The sequence below is a fragment of the Physella acuta genome, unplaced genomic scaffold (genome assembly GCF_028476545.2).
Source record: "Physella acuta isolate Inbredline_101_S28 unplaced genomic scaffold, ASM2847654v3 ptg000049l, whole genome shotgun sequence".
In the NCBI taxonomy this organism is placed as follows: domain Eukaryota; kingdom Metazoa; phylum Mollusca; class Gastropoda; family Physidae; genus Physella; species Physella acuta.
The window spans coordinates 369503-396853 of NW_026731569.1; the positions used below are offsets into that span (position 1 = coordinate 369503).

The 27351-nt window shown below is 37.7% G+C and overlaps 1 protein-coding gene across 1 annotated transcript in view; it reads right to left on the reverse strand.

The window, feature by feature from the left end:
- LOC131945070 (dynein axonemal heavy chain 8) overlaps positions 1-27351 on the reverse strand; it is a 186071-nt gene that overhangs the window by 123282 nt on the left and 35438 nt on the right. The window contains exons 20-36 of the mRNA XM_059306046.1: positions 27204-27323; positions 22181-22340; positions 21671-21893; positions 18123-18237; positions 16039-16195; positions 15477-15649; positions 14958-15084; positions 14561-14796; positions 14366-14470; positions 13487-13600; positions 12849-12911; positions 10568-10806; positions 8309-8579; positions 5963-6162; positions 1931-2084; positions 714-877; positions 142-244 (exon numbers count right to left, since the gene is read on the reverse strand). Of these exons, the coding sequence (XP_059162029.1) occupies positions 142-244; positions 714-877; positions 1931-2084; positions 5963-6162; positions 8309-8579; positions 10568-10806; positions 12849-12911; positions 13487-13600; positions 14366-14470; positions 14561-14796; positions 14958-15084; positions 15477-15649; positions 16039-16195; positions 18123-18237; positions 21671-21893; positions 22181-22340; positions 27204-27323 (2724 nt within the window). The remainder of the gene's footprint in view (positions 1-141; positions 245-713; positions 878-1930; positions 2085-5962; positions 6163-8308; positions 8580-10567; positions 10807-12848; positions 12912-13486; positions 13601-14365; positions 14471-14560; positions 14797-14957; positions 15085-15476; positions 15650-16038; positions 16196-18122; positions 18238-21670; positions 21894-22180; positions 22341-27203; positions 27324-27351) is intronic.

The window sequence follows — 27351 nt, forward strand, 5'->3', positions numbered from 1 at the left end:
GGTGTGACAGTAGCCACCTAACCTCCCCATATGTGTACATTACCTGAATAGTATGACAGTAGCCACCAAACCTCCCCATATGTGTACATTACCTGAATAGTATGACAGTAGCCACCAAACCTCCCCATATGTGTACATTACCTGAATAGTATGACAGTCACTGGCCTGGCCGAGAATTTCCAGTAAAGCTGGATCGGATACAAAGAAGAATCTTGGGAAAAGAAGTCGTTTCCTCTCAAGGTAGCTGACAAGGGGGATACATTTATCATCAGAAATAGCTAATTAACAGTTTAACAATGCTTGTGTCATACAGGAATGTCCCTATTATAACAGTGCTTGTGTCATACAGGAATGTCCCTAGTGTAAGAGTGCTTGTGTCATACAGGAATGTCCCTAGATAACAGTGCTTGTGTCATACAGGAATGTCCCTAGTGTAAGAGTGCTTGTGTCATACAGGAATGTCCCTAGTATAACAGTGCTTGTGTCATACAGGAATTCCCTAGTGTAAGAGTGCTTGTGTCATACAGGAATGTCCCTAGATAACAGTGCTTGTGTCATACAGGAATGTCCCTAGTATAACAGTGCTTGTGTCATACAGGAATGTCCCGTTGTGTAAGAGTGCTTGTGTCATACAGGAATGTCCCTAGTATAACAGTGCTTGTGTCATACAGGAATGTCCCAAGTGTAAGAGTGCTTGTGTCATACATAATTACCCCGTTAGAGATTTCTGACAGAGCTCAAGTTGTTCTTGAAGATGAGGTAATATTTGTTGCATCGTGTCATCGGCAGCACAGCAAGCGATGACATTGTCGTTTTCATGAGCTCTTTGCATGACTTTCAGCCAGGATTTATCGATAGTTGCAAATCGTTTGGATTCCTTATGCATTAAATGTAATTGTGGTTATTACTATTCATTTGTTGTTCAAGTTCATTTGAAATACTTTTCTAAGCACATTCAAATTCCGTTGATCTGTTTTTCATTTTTGCCCACGAAATTCTTATTCGTGATTGTGCCTTGCTTTTAAAAACGTCCATTTTTACTTTCTCGTATACTAAGTATAGAGATTGTATAATGGTGCAAAAAAATGGAAATCGAGATGTTGAAAAATCAAGACTTTTTACACCTTCCTAAGTCGGAAAAACTTTGTTTTGCAATTTTGTCTGTATGTCTGCGTGTCTGTAAAAGCGATAAGTTGAGTACCGTTACAGCTAGGTTGGTGAAGTTTCATATTAAGAATTATATCAAATTTGTAGTTCTGCATCAAATTTTTACCAATTTTCAAGTGTCTCATTAACTTACCTGTGGTCTGGAAGCGTTTCTTACACTTACCTGTGGTTTGGAAGTGTTTCATTCACTTACCTGTGCTTTGGAAGTGTTTCTTACACTTACCTGTCGTATGGAAGTGTTTCTTACAGTTACCTATGGTTTGGAAGTGTTTCTTACACTTACCTGTCGTTTGGAAGTGTTTCTTACACTTACCAGTGGTTTGGAAGTGTTTTATTCACTTACCTGTGGTTTAGAAGTGTTTCTTACACTTACCTGTGGTTTGGAAGTGTTTCATTCACTTAACTGTGGTTTGGAAGTGTTTCTTACACTTACCTGTGGTTTGGAAGTGTTTCTTACAGTTACCTGTGGTTTGGAAGTGTTTCTTACACTTACCTATGGTTTGGAAGTGTTTCTTACAGTTACCTGTGGTTTGGAAGTGTTTCTTACAGTTACCTGTGGTTTGGAAGTGTTTCTTACACTTACCTATGGTTTGGAAGTGTTTCTTACAGTTACCTGTGGTTTGGAAGTGTTTCTTACACTTACCTATGGTTTGGAAGTGTTTCTTACAGTTACCTGTGGTTTGGAAGTGTTTCATTCACTTAACTGTGGTTTGGAAGTGTTTCCTACAGTTTCCTGTGGTTTGGAAATGTTTCTAGCAGTTACCTGTGGTAATTGTTTAGCAATATCGCCGCCAACAAACACCGCTTCTAGATACACCCACAAATTCTGGACTACAATCCACTGTTCCAGAATGTCCGCTGTAGTGCTCAAATTTTGAACCCACATTTGAATCTTTGGTTTGTATGGAGCATTGTACCTATCAAACACACAATACTTTAAAGGTAATTTAAAACACTTGTAGGAATATTCATTAACCAATAACATAATAACTAGTGCAATCAAACCTATTAGTTTACTTCTAAATGTGGGACTACGTAGTAGTTCACTAAAGCCCAGGGGCGGAACTACAGTGCCGCCAGACCCCGCAATGCGGGGGGCCCACGCCATTTAGGGGCCCAGAGCCGACCATAATAATTTTTTTTATAGTTAAAAAAAAAGTAAATTTTCTTTCATTTTTGACTTGATGGTTGTTTTGTAAAAATTACCGTAGCTGCGGCTGGATTATCTTTATTCTATAGACACCACCCCACGCTCTTGAATATTCTTTTTCCCCTTGTTTTTAAACCACTTTGAAAGCCGAGTGTTTCTTATACAATTAAACGTATCAAAGATAAGCAAATGTTCAAACCACTTTCATGACTTATTTCCCTTTTTTTTTAAAAAATCAAATAGGGGGGGGTCATAAGCTCCTTTTAATAGATTTGTACTAAACAAATTAAAAAGCAATTACTTCTCTTAAATATTATTTTTTTTGATAAAGTAATTACTAAAGAATGACATTGTATGAAAGGAAAATGTATTGAATTAATAATATTTTAAAAAGTTGTAATATAAATAAAAAAAACACATAAAAATAAACATAACACGAGACACCATTACTTATACAAACCTTTCATGTTTTATATTATTTTGACCGACTATTTGTTAGGAAGGCTTCTATCAAAAAATTATTAAAACAGATTTTCACAAAACACACTAATGCATTTGCACACATGACATGATGTTGAAATTTTCTTAAATTGATTTTTTTCAAATTCCGAATTTTTTTCAAATTCCCCCCCCCCCCATATATATATATATATATATATATATATATATATATATATATATATATATATATATATATATATATATATATATATATATATATATATATGGGGGGGGGGGCCTAAAAAATATTTTTTGCGGGGTGGCCCTTTTTTTCTAGTTCCGCCACTGCTAAAGCCGCTAGATTTAGTAGAAGTGTGTACTTTGGTTCCATTTTCTTAATTATGGCCTTTCATATTAATTTTACAACCCACTGTCACTCTTTTTTACTTTCTCGTATATACGAAGTATAGAGAGTCTTGTAATCGTGCAAAAAAATCGTTTTACACCTCACTGATACGGAAAAACATAATTTTGCAATCTTGTCCGTATGTCTGTGTGTGTGTGTGTGTGTGTGTGTGTGTGTCTGTCTATCTGTGTGTAAACACGATAACTTGAGTACAGTTACAGCTAGGTTGATGAAATTTCATATATAAGTATTTTATCAAAATCGTTGATCCTGATCAACTTTTGAGCGATTTCCGATAACCGGAAGTGGTACTTTTTCTACTTTGAATTTTTCAAAAGCCTATAACTTGAGTACTATTTCAGATAGATAAATTAAATTTCACATGTAAGTAAAATACCTAATTCTCTACCTTCTATAAATTTTGAGTAATTTCCGTTGACCGGAAGTACTAATTTTCGCTATTTCCGATTTCTCAAAAAACGCATGTAAATTTATAAATTACTAATAATATTGCGCACTATTATGCAAATTTTGTTTTGGCGTTCGCTTGGTGCGCAATTTTTTTTCTATGAGATTCTATTCTATTTTTAAAAGTTTAAGTAATTAAAAATCATGTCTATGTTCCGAGTTATATTAGAATATTCGAGAAAGTTTAGGGGAGATCACTCCCGGTTTATTTTTGTTTAGTTTTATCCTCACACTAAATTTCACTACATTTCTTGCCAAAGGACAATTAAAAAAAACTCTGGGCTATAATGTATTAGATTCTCTTAGACTGTAGATTAATTATAAACGTACTTAACACACTTGAATCCAATCATTCTTTGTTCGTTCGCATAAAGCTCACCTAAGCTAAATCTTACACAACCACATCAAGCTCACCTAAGCTAAATCTTACACAACCACATCAAGCTCACCTAAGCTAAATCTTACACAACCACATCAAGCTCACCTAAGCTAAATCTTACATAACCACATCAAGCTCACCTAAGCTAAATCTTACACAACCACATCAAGTTCACCTAAGCTAAATCTTACACAACCACATCAAGCTCACCTAAGCTAAATCTTACACAACCACATCAAGCTCACCTAAGCTAAATCTTACATAACCACATCAAGGTCACCTAAGCTAAATCTTACATAACCACATCAAGCTCACCTAAGCTAAATCTTACATAACCACATCAAGGTCACCTAAGCTAAATCTTACACAACCACATCAAGCTCACCTAAGCTAAATCTTACACAACCACATCAAGCTCACCTAAGCTAAATCTTACACAACCACATCAAGCTCACCTAAGCTAAATCTTACACAACCACATCAAGCTCACCTAAGCTAAATCTTACATAACCACATCAAGGTCACCTAAGCTAAATCTTACATAACCACATCAAGCTCACCTAAGCTAAATCTTACACAACCACATCAAGCTCACCTAAGCTAAATCTTACACAACCACATCAAGCTCACCTAAGCTAAATCTTACATAACCACATCAAGGTCACCTAAGCTAAATCTTACACAACCACATCAAGCTCACCTAAGCTAAATCTTACACAACCACATCAAGCTCACCTAAGCTAAATCTTACACAACCACATCAAGCTCACCTAAGCTAAATCTTACATAACCACATCAAGCTCACCTAAGCTAAATCTTACACAACCACATCAAGCTCACCTAAGCTAAATCTTACACAACCACATCAAGCTCACCTAAGCTAAATCTTACACAACCACATCAAGCTCACCTAAGCTAAATCTTACATAACCACATCAAGCTCACCTAAGCTAAATCTTACACAACCACATCAAGCTCACCTAAGCTAAATCTTACATAACCGTAAAGGTAGGGTCAGCCTTTTAAGTGAAATCGGGGTAAAAAAAAAAAAGTATACAAGTCTGTGACAAAGTAACTCGTTTTTTAAACACAAAGAGGCGAAGAGTTTTTAAAATATGCATCTTTATGATAATCTATATACTTCTAACCTTTATGAAATCTATATACTTATAACCTTTATGATAATCTATTTACTTCTAACCTTTATGATAATCTATATACTTCTAACCTTTATGATAATCCATATACTTCTAACCTTTATGATAATCTACATACTTCTAACCTTTATGAAATCTATATACTTATAACCTTTATGATAATCTATTAACTTCTAACCTTTATGATAATCTATATACTTCTAACCTTTATGATAATCTATATACTTCTAGCCTTTATGATAATCTATTTACTTCTAACATTTATGATAATCTATATACTTCTAACCTTTATGATAATCTATATACTTCTAGCCTTTATGATAATCTATATACTTCTAACCTTTATGATAATCTATATACTTCTAACCTTTATGATAATCTATATACTTCTAGCCTTTATGATAATCTATTTACTTCTAACCTTTATGATAATCTATATACTTCTAAAATTAACGATTGTTTACAAGCTTGTGTATGTATTTTTTTTTTGTATGTCGGTAATGCTTGATCAGAGCATCCGCACTATGTGTGGAACTTTCAAATACGTATTTAAAAAACAAAGGCAAGCACACACGTACGCAATCACGCAGGCAACCGTGCAGGTAAGCAGGCAGATAGACAAAATGTGATTACATACCAAAATGTGGTCACACATCAAAATAATGAAAAGAGAACTAAGTTTATTTCTTTTTGTAAACTTTACAGTACTGATTCTAAGTCTGCCTGTTGCAAAAGAACCTACTAAATGTCTTCTAGTGAAGTAAGAATGTAGTAATATGATTGAAACGTTTTACCTATTGCTCATAAGTGAACTGAGAATCATCAGTGAATCCTCCAGGGAACTGATTGTTTCCATGGTGTCGCCCGCCTTCAGCAGCAGCTCACCACGGTTCTTGAACTGCACGAATGTCAGCGTCCTGTTGGTCCAGTCACCCATCACTTGCTTCAGCTTGGCTTCTATATCTTTTTCTTTTACCGCTGAGATACAAATGTCCTATACAAAATACATAGTAATCCCTCTAAATCTTGAGAAAATATTATCACACCATACCAGTAGTGTAAGATTAAAAGTTTGTTCATATATGCATAAATATATATATATATATATATATATATATATATATATATATATATATATATATATATATATATATATATATATATATATATATATATAGATTATATATAGATTATTTGCTGCTCTATTGTTCCGCATTTCTTTTTTCTACGAGATTCTTTTCTATTTTTTTTTTAAATTAAACCATTTGCTGATTTTTTTTTCATTTCTATATCCGACTAACTGGTACCTAAAGTTTTTCGAGAAAGTTTATGGGAGATCAGTCCCAGAGTCGTAGCGATGGGGGGGGGGGGGGCAGGGGGGAGTCAAAATAGGTTGTAAAAACAAATTAAAATGTCATTTTAGCTGCATTATTGCAGTTTGAGGGGGGTGGTGTAACTCGAAAGTTAGAGGGGGTGTAAATCGACAGTTTGTCCCCGGGCGCCGGGAAGGGTCGCTACGACTCTGATCAATCCCGCTTTTTAAACTAATCGTTTTATTTTTGTAGGTTATGATAATGTTTATGTTTATTTTTGTGTTTATTTTCACGCTCATGTTCACGTTATTGTTTGTGTGTTGTTTTTGTTGTTGTTATTGTTGTTGTGGTTCGTTACGATAAGGTTTAGAGTTAGGTTTAGGGTTTTATAAATTTTCTCAAACTTTTTGCATAAAGACTTTTACTTGGATACGATTTTCACCAAAGCCAGAGCATAGGCTAGTGTAGATATATAAATATAAATATATATATATATATATATATATATATATATATATATATATATATATATATATATATATATATATATATATATATATATATATATATATATACAGAGGCGTAGCGAGGGTGACACCATTTAGGGGGGTGACACCAAGGCAAAAAATAGCAAAACATAGAGAAAAACTTGAGGCGGGTGCAAATCGAAAATTTGAAACTTTGTCCCCAGGAAGGGTCGCTACGCCTCTGGGGGTGGGGGGGGTGACACCATTAAGTGCCGCACCGGATGACACCCGACCTCTCTACTCCAATGTGTGTGTAAGTATATATATATATATATATATATATATATATATATATATATATATATATATATATATATATTATATATATATATATAAGCCTCGAGATCAACTGCTATAAATTTAATTAAATAGATTCAGCTTTGCCAATTTTTGTAGGTCAAAGTAAATTTGCTGCGGACTGTTCCTTAGTGGATTAATGCAGGGTTCTCCAAACTACGCCCCGTGGGCTAAATGCGGCCCGCGAGGTCCCCTCATCCGGCCCGTGGAGATCTTTTCGTCCACAAAAAAAAATGTTTGTTAGAGGTGGATGACGAACTTTACCTAGTAAGGTCAAAACAATTTGAAAATGTAGCTATGTGCGCAAATACCATTGCCCACTGTGTTGCAGACTTTGGTGAAAACATCGTGACTTAAATGGTGAAAAATGCAAGCAAGTTTCGTCATTTTTAATTGCAATGGATGATTTGCTGGACAGCAGTTCCACGTTTCAACTGCTTGTGTTCATTAGAGGTGTGGATGAAGACATGAACATAACACAAGAACATAAAATGTATCTCACTGTTACCGGAGAGGATATATATTCAATGAGTTAAAAACACATTTGCTGATTATAACTTGGACTGGACTAACCTCAATTACATGACTGTTTATGTTTCTTTATAGTTATTTAAATAGTAGTGCATAATTTATTTTCTCCTTTTTAGTGCATTATTACATAAAAGTTTGTTATTAAAACTTTTTAATCAAATTTTTAAATGTTTAAGTAATTAAGTTATATAAGAATATTCGAGAAAGTCTAGGGGAGATCACTCCCGGTTTATTCCATTTTATTTAGGTTGCGTTTGTATCTTGGCTGGGTGTTTTGTTAGTATGTTTTATTATTAAGTATTCCTTAGTTGAAATGTTAGGTTATATTTAGTCAGTTTGTTTGATAATCCCGGGTGTGACGGCGATGCCGATATAAGTACAGATACAGATATTTGTTCTGGTAATATTTTTTTCGAAATAAAAAATGTAATTGCCAATTCCTTGTAGGTGACATCAATATAAAAAAGTATACCTCCACATCATCTTTGACTGGGAGTAATGGAGCGCTCATGATGTCCTTTAGATGGACACTCTCCATTATTTGGTCCATGGGTAGGTCAGAAGTAACGTCAAAGTCAAATTTATAATTGGCCACATTCTGTATTCTCTGCCAATGTCGGCCTTGCATTGACTTGTTTGCCATCAATTCAAGCAAGGGGACAGTTTCATTGAAGTCATCGATTTTTTTCTTCAGGTCATTAAATGCTGGCCAATCTTTTAAAGCTTTAGGTAAACGGCGACATCTGAAATGATAAACTTAATATTTAAATCCATTTTCTTTTAGATTTAGATGATTTAACTTTGAAAGCAAAGTAAACATTTAAAAACAAATTACCTTTAAGCAGTGGCGTAGCGAGGTCGGGTGTCACCCGGTGTGGCACTTAATGGTGTCACCCCCCCCCCCCCCCAGAGGCGTAGCGACCCTTCCCGGGGACAAACTTTGAATTTTCGATTTGCACCTCTTAAAATACTATTTAACACTCGAATTAATCACTTAATTAAGTGGAATTATCATTTTTCTCTATATATTTAGCTATTTTTTCCGGTCCGCACACCCCGACCCCCCCCCCCCCCTTGCTACGCCTCTACCTTTAAGTTAAGTTTAAAATAAAACTAAAAAAATATAAGAATGTAAAAAACTTTAAACTTTTTAAAACCTTGTTACACACAACGTTAAAACAAAATAGTTAACAATAAAAGCGGGTGTGTATGTGTGTGTGTTAGGGGCGTGACACGGCGATCGTGGGAGCCCCCGTTTACACTACGGCAGGGGCGCCGCGTACGGTTCCTGGCTCGGTTTAATCATCGAATGTCGTGTGCCACCGCGTCAAAATGATAGAGTACTCATTAAAACTATGCGCCATAATGCTCATAGGATAGTCCAGGTCGCCAAATTGCACCAGACCGGGGCGCCGGTGGAGGTGAATGTTTCAATCTAGAGAACGAACGACTATTATACAACAGTTTATCCATATTCTATCACACTCATTAAAACGAACGTATGCGCCATAGCGCTCAATGGAAAATCCGAGGAGCCAAATAGCATTACGTGGGACGCCGAAAGACCCGCCTGATTCAATTTAGTGTGCGACTATAGGGCTGGTAAGTAGGTCACCAATCAGTTCTACCGCTCAATAAAACCTGCATGAGCCATAGAACTTGTTGGTAACCTACTTACCAGCCCTATAGCAACCAATTGTATCCTTAGCCAACCGCGCTGTTTAAAATGAACGTAGGCACCATATTGCTCACGGTTGATACCGGGGCGCCAAATCGACCTTACTGGGGCACCAAAGGTCGCGCCTGTTGACGATCGTAAACGGTGTTGGTATACATAAAAGACAGACAAAATAAAGACATATGCATATATATACATGTATACATACATATATACGTGTATATATATATATATATATATATATATATATATATATATATATATATATATATATATATATACGTATATATATACATATATATATATATATATATATTATATATATATATATATATATATATATATATATATATATATATATATATATATATATATATATATATATATATATATATATATATATATATATATATATATATATAGTGGTGTCTCGACATACGGGTGCCCGACATACGAGATTTTATATACGAGCTGTCGAGCGAGCTAACGTTTGCTTTGACATACAAGTAACCCGATTACCGGGTTTAAGAGTTCGTAGAAAAAACTTAGCATCTTAGCTACTGAATAACAAATAGCCTCTCTAAAAAAATTCTGAAAAAAACTTCATTGGAAAGGTCTATTTTAAATGTCTGCGTGGAAAAGTTGTGGGAAGTGAGCGCCATGCGTCGAAATAAGCAAAGACCAGCGTAGAGAAACGCATTAAAGAAAATTAAGCGACAGTAATAAAACATAATACAGGACCAATTAGGTTTAACTATGTCTTGTGAAGTTTCAGCTCCGTTAAATTGAAGGATAAAGTGTAGCGTTAAGAGTTTAACGAGTAAGTGAATTAAAGTGAGCGAAAGAGCTCAGCATTAACAGTGAGTACGTGAACAAAGTGAAGCTTCTCAACATATCTCCCCCACCAATATTTTTCGTAAGCTCAAGTCTGCTCATTTTCAAGGTAAATACAAATTTAAAGTAGTTTATTTCTTTTTATAATCATTTACTAGGTTAATTAAACTTGTATTTGTAGAGAACAGTGTATGTGAAATCTAGCCTAGTCGGACTAACCTGTTTTGTAATTCTGTCAGCTCAGCGTTTATTTTTTCACAGTCGACATCAGCCCAGCTCAACTCGTTATAGCCGTCAATGATTGTGTTGACGCTGCTGTAGAGGCCATACAGCTTCTGTAGGAGATTGAGCTCTTTCTTCACCCTGTGTAGCTCGGGCTCTTCCGTCTTGGGCAAACCAAACAGGTCTTCCCCTTGTGAGTATATGGTGTGTTTGTGGAAAAGGTCGTCGAACTGCATCTGTTTCAAAGATTCTCACTGTTACATAGCGAATTATTTAGGCTGTTTTAAAATTAACTATGCTGATTCTTGTAATTATATAGCATAAAAAGTTTCATAAAAACGTTTTGATAGCAAGCTTTTATAAACTAAAGCACTAAAAAGTAGAAAAGTAGAAAGTGACCCACGCTTTTCTTTATAGTTATTTAAATAGTAGTCTCTAATTTATTTTCTACTTTTTAGTGCATTAGTACATATGAAAACGTTTTTTATGAAAAAAATTTTTAGTACTTTACATGTTTTTATTTACAACTAGCGTACCCGCCCCCGCGCGTTGCCGCGGGGATAGAAGAAAGTTTGACGAATATATTAGAAGGATTTTACCAACACGTTACCTAATCATATATATTTAGACGCGTGACCTTTTCTAAAAAGGAGTTATTTAAATGTAAACAATGCCTGCGCCTGGATCATAAATATCAGGACACGGGTTTACCTACACTATCGCATGAAAACCTTGAGTGTACCTTATTCACTCACCGAAATAATATGGTAGAACACACTTCGGAGACCGCCCATGTGTCAGAGACGTAGAGGCCCGCTCTCAGGAGTCCCCCCCCCCCCCGATTACACTACCGCATAGGCGCGGCGTACGACCCCTGGCTCCTTAAAATAGTATCCTGTTAACAATAACGCAGATTGCGTCATTCACTAAAGTGACACAAATGAACAGGATTTGTTATTTAACACGTAAAAAAATTATTTGACGCGTTTTAAACATCAGTCTGACTGATGCAATATGTTAGCGTTACTAATGGTCTATTCTTAGATGGTCGATCTCAATTTCTGTTTGGATTATCTAAAAACAGATGCTGATTGCATCATTCGCAAAGTGACGAAACTATTTGGATTTTTTTTACGGACAAAAAGAAACATCCAAGTTAATAATCTAACCTTGGTTAATTTTTCTGATTATTAAAATAAAACGTATTACATGGCCCTCAGCGGCCCATGTGAGCCTTTGGGGGCCGAAACAGACATTTTTATTTGCAGCCTAATCGCACCCTACCAGGGTGCCAGAGGACACGCCTGATTCAATTTAGTAAGCGTTTGTAACGCCCCATCCTATCCATTGTCTATCACACTGTTTAGACCGAACGTATTCACCATAGCGCTCACGGGAAAGACCAGGGCACCAAATCGCATCCTGCCGGGGGAGCGCCCATGCAAAATTAAATTTCCCCGCCCACACCACCCACCCATCACTATTCCCCCCTCCCACCCCAGAAACCTTCTCGGGAGTATTCATCAACTCCCTAAAGTTTTATGGCACCGGGATAAATTGCGTCGACCCGCAATCGTCTTTTATTTTTAAAGACCGTATATTGAGAAAAATACCACCATTCCGTGGCGCCGCCCTTGCGAAATTAAAAATTATTTTTTACAGAACCCTTCCCTGGAGTGTTCTAATCAAGTCCCCAAAGTTTTATGCCTATCGGATAAACGGTGTCAAATCAAAATCGACTTTTATTTTTATATACCGCATATAGAGAAAAAGCAAATCGAGCCCTGCCGGGGCGCCACCCCTGCAAAATTGAAAATGGTTTTAGCGCAGAAACCTCCCCATGAATATTCTCAACATCTTCCCAAAGTTTCACGGCGATGTGATAAGAGGTGTAGTAATGCATAAAAGACAAGCAAACAAACAAACAAACAAACATACATTGCTTTATATATATAAAGATAGAGTTTCATGACTAAAAACATTGCGAGCCTATTGAACGTGATGACGCGTGTGGTGTGGTTGGATAGAAATGCCTACTAATTTGGTCACAATTTTAATGAATTCATAAAAAATTAATTAGGCATCCAATTAAGACAAATTTAATGTCACGAGGCATTGCGTTCATGTCTTGATCCACGTACCAATTACGAACCGTATCTGTCAAGTAGAAGTGCCTGTAATTTCACTCCAATCTAGACAGACTGACGAGGAAGTGAGTTAAATAAAAGCTTGTAAAAACTAAACAGTTTGTTCTCTAATGATACGAAGACTTTAATACCTGAAAGTTTTGCATTCGTTCATTAGCAACTGCCGGGGGTATTCCAATTTCCATTGGCCCTTTCTGTAAATGCAGGAGAGAAGTAAACTGATAGTTGTATTTAAGTTTATCAATTTTACCTAACAATTGTATTAAAGGTTATCTATCTTTTCTAAAAGGTTGTATTTAAGTTTATCAATTTTTCCGAACAATTTTATTAAAGGTTATCTCTCTTTTCTAAAAGTTTGTATTTAAGTTTATCAATTTTACCTAACAATTGTATTAAAGGTTATCTATCTTTTCTAAAAGGTTGTATTGAAGTTTATCAATTTTTCCTAACAATTGTATTTAAGGTTATCTATCTTTTCTAAAAGGTTGTATTGAAGTTTATCAATTTTTCCTAACAATTGTATTTAAGGTTATCTATCTTTTCTAAAAGGTTGTATTTAAGCTTATCAATTTTTCCTAACAATTGTATTAATGGTTATCTATCTTTTTTAAAAGGCTGTATTGAAGCTTATCAATGTTACCTAACAGTTTTATTATAGTTTATCTACGTAAACTTTACTAAATTTTATTGAAGCTTATCAATGTGACTAATTAATAATCAGCTGAATAAATGTTGCGAAAGAAACGCTGAAGTCGTATTGCTTTCTTACCTTATCGTATTCGTTGACAAAGGAAAGTACATCATATTTGAGAGTTTCCACAGCAAGAGTAAGGTCCTCTTTAAAGGTCGGTTGTACTTCAATCAGTGTGTCGGTAACCTGGCTCTGGTCGAGCAAAATCATGCGAGAAATAGGCAAAAAATGGGAGTTAAGCAATAGCCTTTTACAAAATCATTAAAGCTCCATTAACTGATCCACCAACCAATCCACCAACTGAGCAACCAACCGATCCACCAGCCGATCCGCCAACCGGTCCACCAACCGATCCACCAATTGCTCCAACGGCTGATCCACCAACTGGACCACCAACCTGTCAACCAGCTGGTCCACCAACCAGTCCACCATCTAATCCACCAACCAATCCACCAGCCGATCCACCAACCGGTCCACCAGCTGGTCAACCAACCGATCCACCAGCCGATCCACCAACTGGACCACCAACCTGTCAACCAACCGATCCACCAGCCGATCCACCAACTGGACCACCAACCTGTCAACCAGCCGATCCACCAACCTATCCACCAACTGGACCACCAACCTGTCAACCAACCGATCCACCAGCCGATCCACCAACCGGTCCACCAGCTGGTCAACCAACCGATCCACCAGCTGATCCACCAACTGGACCACCAACCTGTCAACTAGTTGGTCCACCAACCAGTCCACCATCTGATCCACCAACCGATCCACCAACCGGTCCACCAGCTGGTCAACCAACCGATCCACCAACTGATCCACCAACTGATCCACCAACTGATCCACCAACTGATCCACCAACTGATCCACCAACTGATCCACCAACCGACCCTCCAACTGATCCACCGACTGATCCACCAACTGACCCCACAGTTTTAGACTTCGATAACTTACACACTGCTCCAGCATTTTCTCGTATGTGTAACGCAGTGAATCTGCTTTATCAGTTTCTTCTTTAGGAACAGGCATTTCAAGACTAAGCATCAAGGCGTAGGCTTCCTATATAATGTAAATATTTAAAAAGACTTGTATAAATGACGTATATGAATCAACTCGAGACAAATCTAAGAATTGCGTGCGGCTAATTACCTCAATAGGTATCATGTCCTCGTCGATGCGAATGTAGTTTTCCTTAACTGACGCTAAACCACCCATAGCCATCCGGACATCATCTAAATCTTTGACAGGCTTGTTCAAGAGTTTTGATTGATTTGCCATGTACTCGGTCATTTCGTCGACCCTTTGTTTCATGATTTTATTGAGTTCCCTGCCGTACGCACGCTTCCATTCGTCGATCTCCACTTGAATGGCCAATTTTAAAGGCTCTGTTAAATAAAAACACAAATATTGCTATTAGTAGAGGCTAAAAAAATTAACTCAATCGAAGATTTTAGCAACGACAAAATTTATAAAAGAGAAAGAAAAGTAGCCTGTGTTTATAAGGGAGAAAGGACCAATGTAAAAGAGAGGGGAAAAAAGGAAGTACCTGTGTTTAAAGAAATAGGACCAATGACAATGTTAGTTGTAATGTTGGCAACTTCCTCTTCTATTAGTCTCAGTCGAGTGTACTGTTCTTTAAATTCATAAACATCTGGATGTGTGCTCATGAACTCCTGTTAACAATGGTTGTTATAGTTAATTCATTTTATTCATTATGAGACATTTCTTTAAATCTAATACCTATATAAGATTTCCCTTTTTAAAAAAGTAGTCCAACCAACTACCTGTAAGACTTTTTCCTTACCAAAAAAGTAATTCACAAAATAAAAAGAATTTTTCCTTTTTAAATAAAGCGGGAATCATCTCCTCTAAACTTTCTATAATATTCTATTTAAGACAAAGGAGGATAGCAACTCGGGATTTAGACATATTCTTTAATCTTTAATCATTTTTTCCTCGTATACAGAGTATAGAATTTTTAATTTCGCAATTATTTTTTTTGCACGAAGACAATATTTCCTCTATACATCGTATACAAGTAAGTAAAAAGTAATTCACCAGCTACCTGTAAGACTTTTTCCCTCTCGTCCTGCCATATAAACTGAAATTCTGAGAACCTTTTCATAGATTTTTTTATTTCATCCCCTACTGGGGAGGCGATGGCCCCTAAAGTTAGATATTTCATCACGTCTTTGTTTTCACAAATAATTTTGTAACAATTTTTCTTTAGCACAAACGCTGAAAATAGAACGTTGATATTCCTTGATAAAAAAATAGTTTAAGTGTTTGGTGTAGGGTTCAAACTTAATTGGAGCATATTTTAATTATTTTAGTTGGATATGCCAGATCGTATTACTAATTACTAGCTAACTAAATATTTCTTATTTTAAACGATTTTAGAATTATAGCTACTCATTGCCTATGTCACTGCTGCACATCTCAATCCCCCCATCCCGCACACCTCTGCCAACCGCCCCTTACCCCCCACACCTCTGCCCCCACCCCCCACCCCCACCTATGCTCCCCCCCCTTCCACACACACACTCACCACACACACCTCAGCTCACTACCCTCACGCCTCCTAGCAAAATTAAAAGAATGAAAATAATTTGTTTAAAGTGACTGACTTGTGCTGTTCATTTCTTTAGTTAATTTGACACCCAGCTTAGAAAACGTGGCGACACTGGGCTGGTCCCAAATTTCCACACGTTTCCCCACCTCCATGATCTGACTAACAGCTTTGTTGAGAGCGTTCACCAGCTTGCTGATATCGGGGTTAGTCACCTGGTCGGATGTTACAATCAAACAATATCAGAGTTCAGAAATACAAACAACATCAGAGTTAAGATAATACAATCAAACAATATCAGAGTTGAGATAATACAATCAAACAATATCAGAGCTCAGAAATACAAACAACATCAGAGTTAAGATAATACAATCAAACAATAGCAGAGTTGAGATAATACAATCAAACAATATCAGAGTTCAGAAATACAAACAACATCAGAGTTAAGATAATACAATCAAACAATATCAGAGTTGAGATAATACAATCAAACAATATCAGAGTTCAGAAATACAAACAACATCAGAGTTAAGATAATACAATCAAACAATATCAGAGTTGAGATAATACAATCAAACAATATCAGAGTTGAGATAATACAATCAAGTAAATATCAGAGCTCAGAAATACAAACAACATCAGAGTTAAGATAATACAATCAAACAATACCAGAGTTAAGATAATACAATCAAACAACATCAGAGTTAAGATAATACAATCAAACAATACCAGAGTTCAGAAATACAAACAACATCAGAGTTAAGATAATACAATCAAACAATATCAGAGTTAAGATAATACAATCAAACAATATCAGAGTTGAGATAATACAATCAAACAATATCAGAGTTCAGAAATACAAACAACATCAGAGTTAAGATAATACAATCAAACAATATCAGAGTTGAGATAATACAATCAAACAATATCAGAGTTGAGATAATACAATCAAGTAAATATCAGAGCTCAGAAATACAAACAACATCAGAGTTAAGATAATACAATCAAACAATACCAGAGTTAAGATAATACAATCAAACAACATCAGAGTTAAGATAATACAATCAAACAATACCAGAGTTCAGAAATACAAACAACATCAGAGTTAAGATAATACAATCAAACAATATCAGAGTTAAGATAATACAATCAAACAACATCAGAGTTAAGATAATACAATCAAACAATACCAGAGTTCAGAAATACAAACAACATCAGAGTTAAGATAATACAATCAAACAATATCAGAGTTGAGATAATACAATCAAACAATATCAGAGTTCAGAAATACAAACAACATCAGAGTTAAGATAATACAATCAAACAATACCAGAGTTAAGATAATACAATCAAACAACATCAGAGTTAAGATAATACAATCAAACAATACCAGAGTTAAGATAATACAATCAAACAACATCAGAGTTAAGATAATACAATCAAACAATAGCAGAGTTCAGAAATACAAACAACATCAGAGTTAAGATAATACAATCAAACAATATCAGAGTTGAGATAATACAATCAAACAATATCAGACTTGAGATAATACAATCTGCAGATATAACCTTTTGTGATATTATAACCCAGACAGCCACCACAGGACATCACAAGAAAGTCAAATGGTCGTATTTCTTTCGCAGATACCAAAGTCTAATTCAACCACCTCTATTACTCTGCTACAGAACTCATTACATAAGGTATGGCTAATTCAACCTCTACCACTGTGCTACATAGCTCATTACATAAGGTATGGCTAATTCAACCTCTACCACTGTGCTACATAATTCATTACATAAGGTATGGCTAATTCAACCTCTACTACTGTGCTACATAACTTACCACATTAGGTATGGCTAATTCAACCTCTACCACTGTGCTACATAACTCATTACATAAGGTATGGCTAATTCAACCTCTACCACTGTGCTACATAACTCATTACATAAGGTATGGCTAATTCAACCTCTACTACTGTGCTACATAACTTACTACATTAGGTATGGCTAATTAAATCTCTACTACTGTGTTACATAACTTACTACATTAGGTATTGCTAATTAAATCTCTACTACTGTGTTACATAACTTACTACATTAGGTATTGCTAATTCAACATCTACTACTGTGTTACATAACTTACCACATTAGGTATGGCTAATTCAACATCTACAGAGAAGAATGGGCCTGAAATAACTTTGCTGTCTTCTTCACTAGGGATACCTCCAAGTGAGCTTTGTGTGGCTGAACGAGCCATCCTGTCAATATACATTCAATCAACATCATCAACTGTAAACATTCAGTTACATTCAATCAACATCATCAATTGTAAACATTCAGTTACATTCAATCAACATCATCAACTGTAAACATTCAGTTACATTCAATCAACATCATCAACTGTAAACATTCAGTTACATTCAATCAACATCATCAACTGTAAACATTCAGTTACATTCAATCAACATCATCAACTGTAAACATTCAAACAGTTACATTCAATCAACAGCATCAACTGTAAACATTCAGTTACATTCAATCAACATCATCAACTGTAAACATTCAGTTACATTCAATCAACATCATCAACTGTAAACATTCAGTTACATTCAATCAACATCATCAACTGTAAACATTCAGTTACATTCAATCAACATCATCAACTGTAAACATTCAGTTACATTCAATCAACATCATCAACTGTAAACATTCAAACAGTTACATTCAATCAACAGCATCAACTGTAAACATTCAGTTACATTCAATCAACATCATCAACTGTAAACATTCAAACAGTTACATTCAATCAACAGCATCAACTGTAAACATTCAGTTACATTCAATCAACATCATCAACTGTAAACATTCAGTTACATTCAATCAACATCATCAATTGTAAACATTCAGTTACATTCAATCAACATCATCAACTGTAAACATTCAGTTACATTCAATCAACATCATCAACTGTAAACATTCAGTTACATTCAATCAACATCATCAATTGTAAACATTCAAACAGTTACATTCAATCAACATCATCAATTGTAAACATTCAGTTACATTCAATCAACATCATCAACTGTAAACATTCAGTTACATTCAATCAACATCATCAATTGTAAACATTCAAACAGTTACATTCAATCAACATCATCAACTGTAAACATTCAGTTACATTCAATCAACATCATCAACTGTAAACATTCAGTTACATTCAATCAACATCATCAATTGTAAACATTCAAACAGTTACATTCAATCAACATCATCAACTGTAAACATTCAGTTACATTCAATCAACATCATCAACTGTAAACATTCAGTTACATTCAATCAACATCATCAATTGTAAACATTCAGTTACATTCAATCAACAGCATCAATTGTAAACATTCAGTTACATTCAATCAACAGCATCAATTGTAAACATTCAGTTACATTCAATCAACATCATCAATTGTAAACATTCAAACAGTTACATTCAGTTGACATCATCAATTTTAAACATTCAAACAGTTACATTCAATCAACATCATCAATTGTAAACATTCAAACAGTTACATTCAATCAACATCATCACTTGTAAACATTCACTTACATTCAATCAACATCATTAATTGTAAACATTCAGTTACATTCAATCAACAGCATCAATTGTAAACATTCAGTTACATTCAATCAACAGCATCAATTGTAAACATTCAGTTACATTCAATCAACATCATCAATTGTAAACATTCAGTTACATTCAATCAACATCATTACTTGTAAACATTCAAACAGTTACATTCAGTTGACATCATCAATTTTAAACATTCAAACAGTTACATTCAATCAACATCATCAATTGTAAACATTCAAACAGTTACATTCAATCAACATCATCACTTGTAAACATTCAGTTACATTCAATCAACATCATCAACTGTAAACATTCAGTTACATTCAATCAACATCATCAACTGTAAACATTCAGTTACATTCAATCAACATCATCAACTGTAAACATTCAGTTACATTCAATCAACATCATCAACTGTAAACATTCAGTTACATTCAATCAACATCATCAACTGTAAACATTCAAACAGTTACATTCAATCAACAGCATCAACTGTAAACATTCAGTTACATTCAATCAACATCATCAACTGTAAACATTCAGTTACATTCAATCAACATCATCAACTGTAAACATTCAGTTACATTCAATCAACATCATCAACTGTAAACATTCAAACAGTTACATTAAATCAACAGCATCAACTGTAAACATTCAGTTACATTCAATCAACATCATCAACTGTAAACATTCAAACAGTTACATTCAATCAACAGCATCAACTGTAAACATTCAGTTACATTCAATCAACATCATCAACTGTAAACATTCAAACAGTTACATTCAATCAACAGCATCAACTGTAAACATTCAGTTACATTCAATCAACATCATCAACTGTAAACATTCAGTTACATTCAATCAACATCATCAATTGTAAACATTCAGTTACATTCAATCAACATCATCAACTGTAAACATTCAGTTACATTCAATCAACATCATCAACTGTAAACATTCAAACAGTTACATTCAATCAACATCATCAACTGTAAACATTCAGTTACATTCAATCAACATCATCAATTGTAAACATTCAAACAGTTACATTCAATCAACATCATCAACTGTAAACATTCAGTTACATTCAATCAACATCATCAACTGTAAACATTCAGTTACATTCAATCAACATCATCAATTGTAAACATTCAAACAGTTACATTCAATCAACATCATCAACTGTAAACATTCAGTTACATTCAATCAACATCATCAACTGTAAACATTCAGTTACATTCAATCAACATCATCAATTGTAAACATTCAAACAGTTACATTCAATCAACATCATCAACTGTAAACATTCAGTTACATTCAATCAACATCATCAACTGTAAACATTCAGTTACATTCAATCAACATCATCAATTGTAAACATTCAGTTACATTCAATCAACAGCATCAATTGTAAACATTCAGTTACATTCAATCAACATCATCAATTGTAAACATTCAGTTACATTCAATCAACATCATCACTTGTAAACATTCAAACAGTTACATTCAGTTGACATCATCAATTTTAAACATTCAAACAGTTACATTCAATCAACATCATCAATTGTAAACATTCAAACAGTTACATTCAATCAACATCATCACTTGTAAACATTCACTTACATTCAATCAACATCATCAATTGTAAACATTCAGTTACATTCAATCAACAGCATCAATTGTAAACATTCAGTTACATTCAATCAACATCATCAATTGTAAACATTCAGTTACATTCAATCAACAGCTTCAATTGTAAACATTCAAACAGTTACATTCAGTCGACATCATCAATTTTAAACATTCAAACAGTTACATTCAATCAACATCATCAATTGTAAACATTCAAACAGTTACATTCAATCAACATCATCAATGGTAAAAATTCAAACAGTTACATTCAATCAACAATCAAACAGCTGACCCATGTTTTATTCCTCTAAAGCCAAACATAGGGGGTGGTGGATGTGCTCCGTAGGGAGTAACGCCCATCCCCCCCCCCCCCACACACACACACACGCACAAGCACACAAAAAGAGATGTCTGAAAGAAACTCTGGTACCTACCCCGCCAGAAATCGTTTCCTCAATGCCGCTAAAGACGTCCTGACACACTTGACTAGAGCGTCAATCATGCGAGACTTGAAGTCCTCGAACAAATTGTAGCAGCAATGAGCATAGTTCTCTCTCGTCATCAAATCCTCCGGTAACGGGCCTCGATCTTGTTCCCCTGTTTCTGTCAGCGTGGCTATGGCTGCTATAGTATGTGTTGTGTGCATACTTTTGGTCACTGGAAGCCAGAAAACGGATCATACAGATCATACACAAAGATACACTGGAAGAGATCTCCAAACTCACTAGGGTATTAGTTGCACATATGTTAACAACTGTTACACAAAAGGTAAATACATGATGTGATAGGTCAACTAATGTTACACAAAGGACAAATACATGATGTGGAAGTGATATGTCAACATTAGTTATTATTTTGGTGATTTTAGACGAATATGTGACAATCGGATAAATCGGAGTTGAATCTAAGTCTATGGACGGACTGAGATTTGTAGAACGTTTTACCTTCAGTATCACCAATTCGCTGCTCTTCGTTGTACATTCGCTCTAATGTTTTATATTCAACAACAGCACTGTTCACAAACGTCCTTAACAGTTCATACACCGTGTCACATATCATTTTATTTAGCGTATTGAGTTCATCGCCTAAATGCATTGTGTTATCCTGCCGTGTCAATAAGAAATGATTTTAAAAATAGCTTCAAAACTCTTTGTGATTACTAGTTTTTTTGTTTGTTTTTTTAAATGAGACTTCTTAACCTTCTATTAGTTTCTCAATAAAAATACACAGTCAACAGTTACCCCAGCACACAGTCAACAGTTACCCCAGCACACAGTCAACAGTTACCCGAGCACACAGTCAACAGTTACCCGAGCACACAGTCAACAGTTACCCGAGCACACAGTCAACAGTTACCCGAGCACACAGTCAACAGTTAGCCCATAACACAGTCAACAGTTACCCGAGCACACAGTTAACACTTACCCCAGCACACAGTCAACAGTTACCCGAGCACACAGTCAACAGTTACCCGAGCACACAGTCAACAGTTACCCCAGCACACAGTCAACAGTTACCCGAGCACACAGTCAACAGTTAAGTCCAGCACACAGTCAACAGTTACCAAAGCACACAGTCAACAGTTACCCGAGCACACAGTCAACAGTTACCCCATCACACAGTCAACAGTTACCCCAGCACACAGTCAACAGTTACCCCATCACACAGTCAACAGTTACCCCAGCACACAGTCAACAGTTACCCCAGCACACAGTCAACAGTTACCCCATCACACAGTCAACAGTTACCCCAGCACACAGTCAACAGTTACCCCAGCACACAGTCAACAGTTACCCCAGCACACAGTCAACAGTTACCCCAGCACACAGTCAACAGTTACCCCAGCACACAGTCAACAGTTACCCTAGCACACAGTCAACAGTTACCCCAGCACACAGTCAACAGTTACCCCAGCACACAGTCAACAGTTACCCGAGCACACAGTCAACAGTTACCCCATCACACAGTCAACAGTTACCCCATCACACAGTCAACAGTTACCCCAGCACACAGTCAACAGTTACCCCAGCACACAGTCAACAGTTAAGTCCAGCACATAGTCAACAGTTACCCCAGCACACAGTCAACAGTTACCCCAGCACACAGTCAACAGTTACCCGAGCACACAGTCAACAGTTACCCGAGCACACAGTCAACAGTTACCCGAGCACACAGTCAACAGTTACCCCAGCACACAGTCAACAGTTACCCCATCACACAGTCAACAGTTACCCCAGCACACAGTCAACAGTTACCCCAGCACACAGTCAACAGTTACCCCAGCACACAGTCAACAGTTACCCCAGCACACAGTCAACAGTTACCCGAGCACACAGTCAACAGTTACCCCAGCACACAGTCAACAGTTACCCGAGCACACAGTCAACAGTTAAGTCCAGCACACAGTCAACAGTTACCCCAGCACACAGTCAACAGTTACCCGAGCACACAGTCAACAGTTACCCCATCACACACTCAACAGTTAAGTCCAGCACATAGTCAACAGTTACCCCAGCACACAGTCAACAGTTAAGTCCAGCACACAGTCAACAGTTACCCCAGCACACAGTCAACAGTTACCCCAGCACATAGTCAACAGTTACCCCATCACACAGTCAACAGTTAAGTCCAGCACACAGTCAACAGTTACCCCAGCACACAGTCAACAGTTACCCGAGCACACAGTCAACAGTTAAGCCCAGCACACAGTCAACAGTTACCCCAGCACACAGTCAACAGTTACCCGAGCACACAGTCAACAGTTACCCCAGCACACAGTCAACAGTTACCCGAGCACACAGTCAACAGTTACCCCAGCACACAGTCAACAGTTAAGTCCAGCACATAGTCAACAGTTACCCCAGCACACAGTCAACAGTTAAGTCCAGCACACAGTCAACAGTTACCCCAGCACACAGTCAACAGTTACCCGAGCACACAGTCAACAGTTACCCCATCACACACTCAACAGTTAAGTCCAGCACATAGTCAACAGTTACCCCAGCACACAGTCAACAGTTAAGTCCAGCACATAGTCAACAGTTACCCCAGCACACAGTCAACAGTTACCCCAGCACACAGTCAACAGTTACCCCAGCACACAGTCAACAGTTACCCCAGCACACAGTCAACAGTTACCCCAGCACACAGTCAACAGTTAAGTCCAGCACATAGTCAACAGTTACCCCAGCACACAGTCAACAGTTAAGTCCAGCACATAGTCAACAGTTACCCCAGCACACAGTCAACAGTTACCCCATCACACAGTCAACAGTTACCCCAGCACACAGTCAACAGTTACCCCAGCACACAGTCAACAGTTACCCCAGCACATAGTCAACAGTTACCCCAGCACACAGTCAACAGTTAAGTCCAGCACACAGTCAACAGTTACCCGAGCATACAGTCAACAGTTAAGTCCAGCACACAGTCAACAGTTACCCCAGCACACAGTCAACAGTTACCCCAGCACACAGTCAACAGTTACCCCATCACACAGTCAACAGTTAAGTCCAGCACACAGTCAACAGTTACCCCAGCACACAGTCAACAGTTACCCGAGCACACAGTCAACAGTTACCCCAGCACACAGTCAACAGTTAAGCCCAGCACACAGTCAACAGTTACCCCAGCACACAGTCAACAGTTACCCCAGCACACAGTCAACAGTTACCCCAGCACACGGTCAACAGTTACCCCAGCACACAGTCAACAGTTACCCCAGCACACAGTCAACAGTTAAGCCCAGCACACAGTCAACAGTTACCCCAGCACACAGTCAACAGTTACCCGAGCACACAGTCAACAGTTACCCCAGCACATAGTCAACAGTTACCCCAGCACACAGTCAACAGTTACCCCAGCACACATTCAACAGTTAAGCCCAGCACACAGTCAACAGTTACCCCAGCACACAGTCAACAGTTACCCCAGCACACAGTCAACAGTTACCCCATCACACACTCAACAGTTACCCCAGTACACAGTCAACAGTTACCCCAGCACACAGTCAACAGTTACCCCAGCACACAGTCAACAGTTACCCCAGCACACAGTCAACAGTTACCCGAGCACACAGTCAACAGTTACCCCAGCACATAGTCAACAGTTACCCCAGCACACAGTCAACAGTTACCCCAGCACACAGTCAACAGTTAAGCCCAGCACACAGTCAACAGTTACCCCAGCACACAGTCAACAGTTACCCCAGCACACAGTCAACAGTTAAGCCCAGCACACAGTCAACAGTTACCCCAGCACACAGTCAACAGTTACCCCAGCACACAGTCAACAGTTACCCCAGCACACAGTCAACAGTTACCCCAGCACACAGTCAACAGTTAAGCCCAGCACACAGTCAACAGTTAAGTCCAGCACATAGTCAACACTTACCCCAGCACACAGTCAACAGTTACCCCATCACACAGTCAACAGTTACCCCAGCACACGGTCAACAGTTACCCGAGCACACAGTCAACAGTTACCCCAGCACACAGTCAACAGTTACCCCATCACACAGTCAACAGTTAAGTCCAGCACATAGTCAACAGTTACCCCAGCACACAGTCAACAGTTACCCCAGCACACAGTCAACAGTTACCCGAGCAGAGTCAACAGTTAGGTCCAGCACACGGTCAACAGTTACCCCAGCACACAGTCAACAGTTACCCCAGCACACAGTCAACAGTTAGGTCCAGCACACAGTCAACAGTTACCCCAGCACACAGTCAACAGTTACCCGAGCACACAGTCAACAGTTACCCCAGCACACAGTCAACAGTTACCCCAGCACACAGTCAACAGTTACCCCAGCACACAGTCAACAGTTACCCCAGCACACAGTCAACAGTTACCCGAGCACACAGTCAACAGTTACCCGAGCACACAGTCAACAGTTACCCGAGCACACAGTCAACAGTTACCCCAGCACACAGTCAACAGTTAAGCCCAGCACACAGTCAACAGTTACCCCAGCACACAGTCAACAGTTACCCCAGCACACAGTCAACAGTTAAGTCCAGCACACAGTCAACAGTTACCCCAGCACACAGTCAACAGTTAAGTCCAGCAGATAGTCAACAGTTAAGCCCAGCACACGGTCAACAGTTACCCCAGCACACAGTCAACAGTTACCCGAGCACACAGTCAACAGTTACCCCAGCACACAGTCAACAGTTACCCCAGCACACAGTCAACAGTTACCCCAGCACACAGTCAACAGTTACCCCAGCACACAGTCAACAGTTACCCGAGCACACAGTCAACAGTTACCCGAGCACACAGTCAACAGTTACCCGAGCACACAGTCAACAGTTACCCCAGCACACAGTCAACAGTTACCCGAGCACACAGTCAACAGTTACCCGAGCACACAGTCAACAGTTAAGTCCAGCACATAGTCAACAGTTAAGCCCAGCACACAGTCAACAGTTACCCCAGCACACAGTCAACAGTTACCCCAGCACACAGTCAACAGTTACCCGAGCACACAGTCAACAGTTACCCCAGCACACAGTCAACAGTTACCCGAGCACACAGTCAACAGTTACCCCAGCACACAGTCAACAGTTACCCCAGCACACAGTCAACAGTTACCCCAGCACACAGTCAACAGTTAAGTCCAGCACACGGTCAACAGTTACCCCAGCACACGGTCAACAGTTACCCCAGCACACAGTCAACAGTTACCCCAGCACACAGTCAACAGTTACCCCAGCACACAGTCAACAGTTACCCCAGCACACAGTCAACAGTTACCCCAGCACACAGTCAACAGTTAAGTCCAGCACATAGTCAACAGTTACTGGAGCACACAGTCAACAGTTACCCGAGCACACAGTCAACAGTTACCCCAGCACACAGTCAACAGTTAAGTCCAGCAGATAGTCAACAGTTAAGCCCAGCACACGGTCAAGAGATACTCAGCACACTATCAAGAGTTACCCTAAAATCCCAGTCAAAAGTTACCCGAGTATTTTGTAAAAATTCGTCCATTGTCCATGGTTTGGTGGAAGGAAGAGAACATAGATGGGTGTCAGCTATCTGTGCCAGTTTGGCATCGATGCGCGTGTATTTGATATCAGTCACCTGAGAAAACGGTGAGATTTTTATTTTT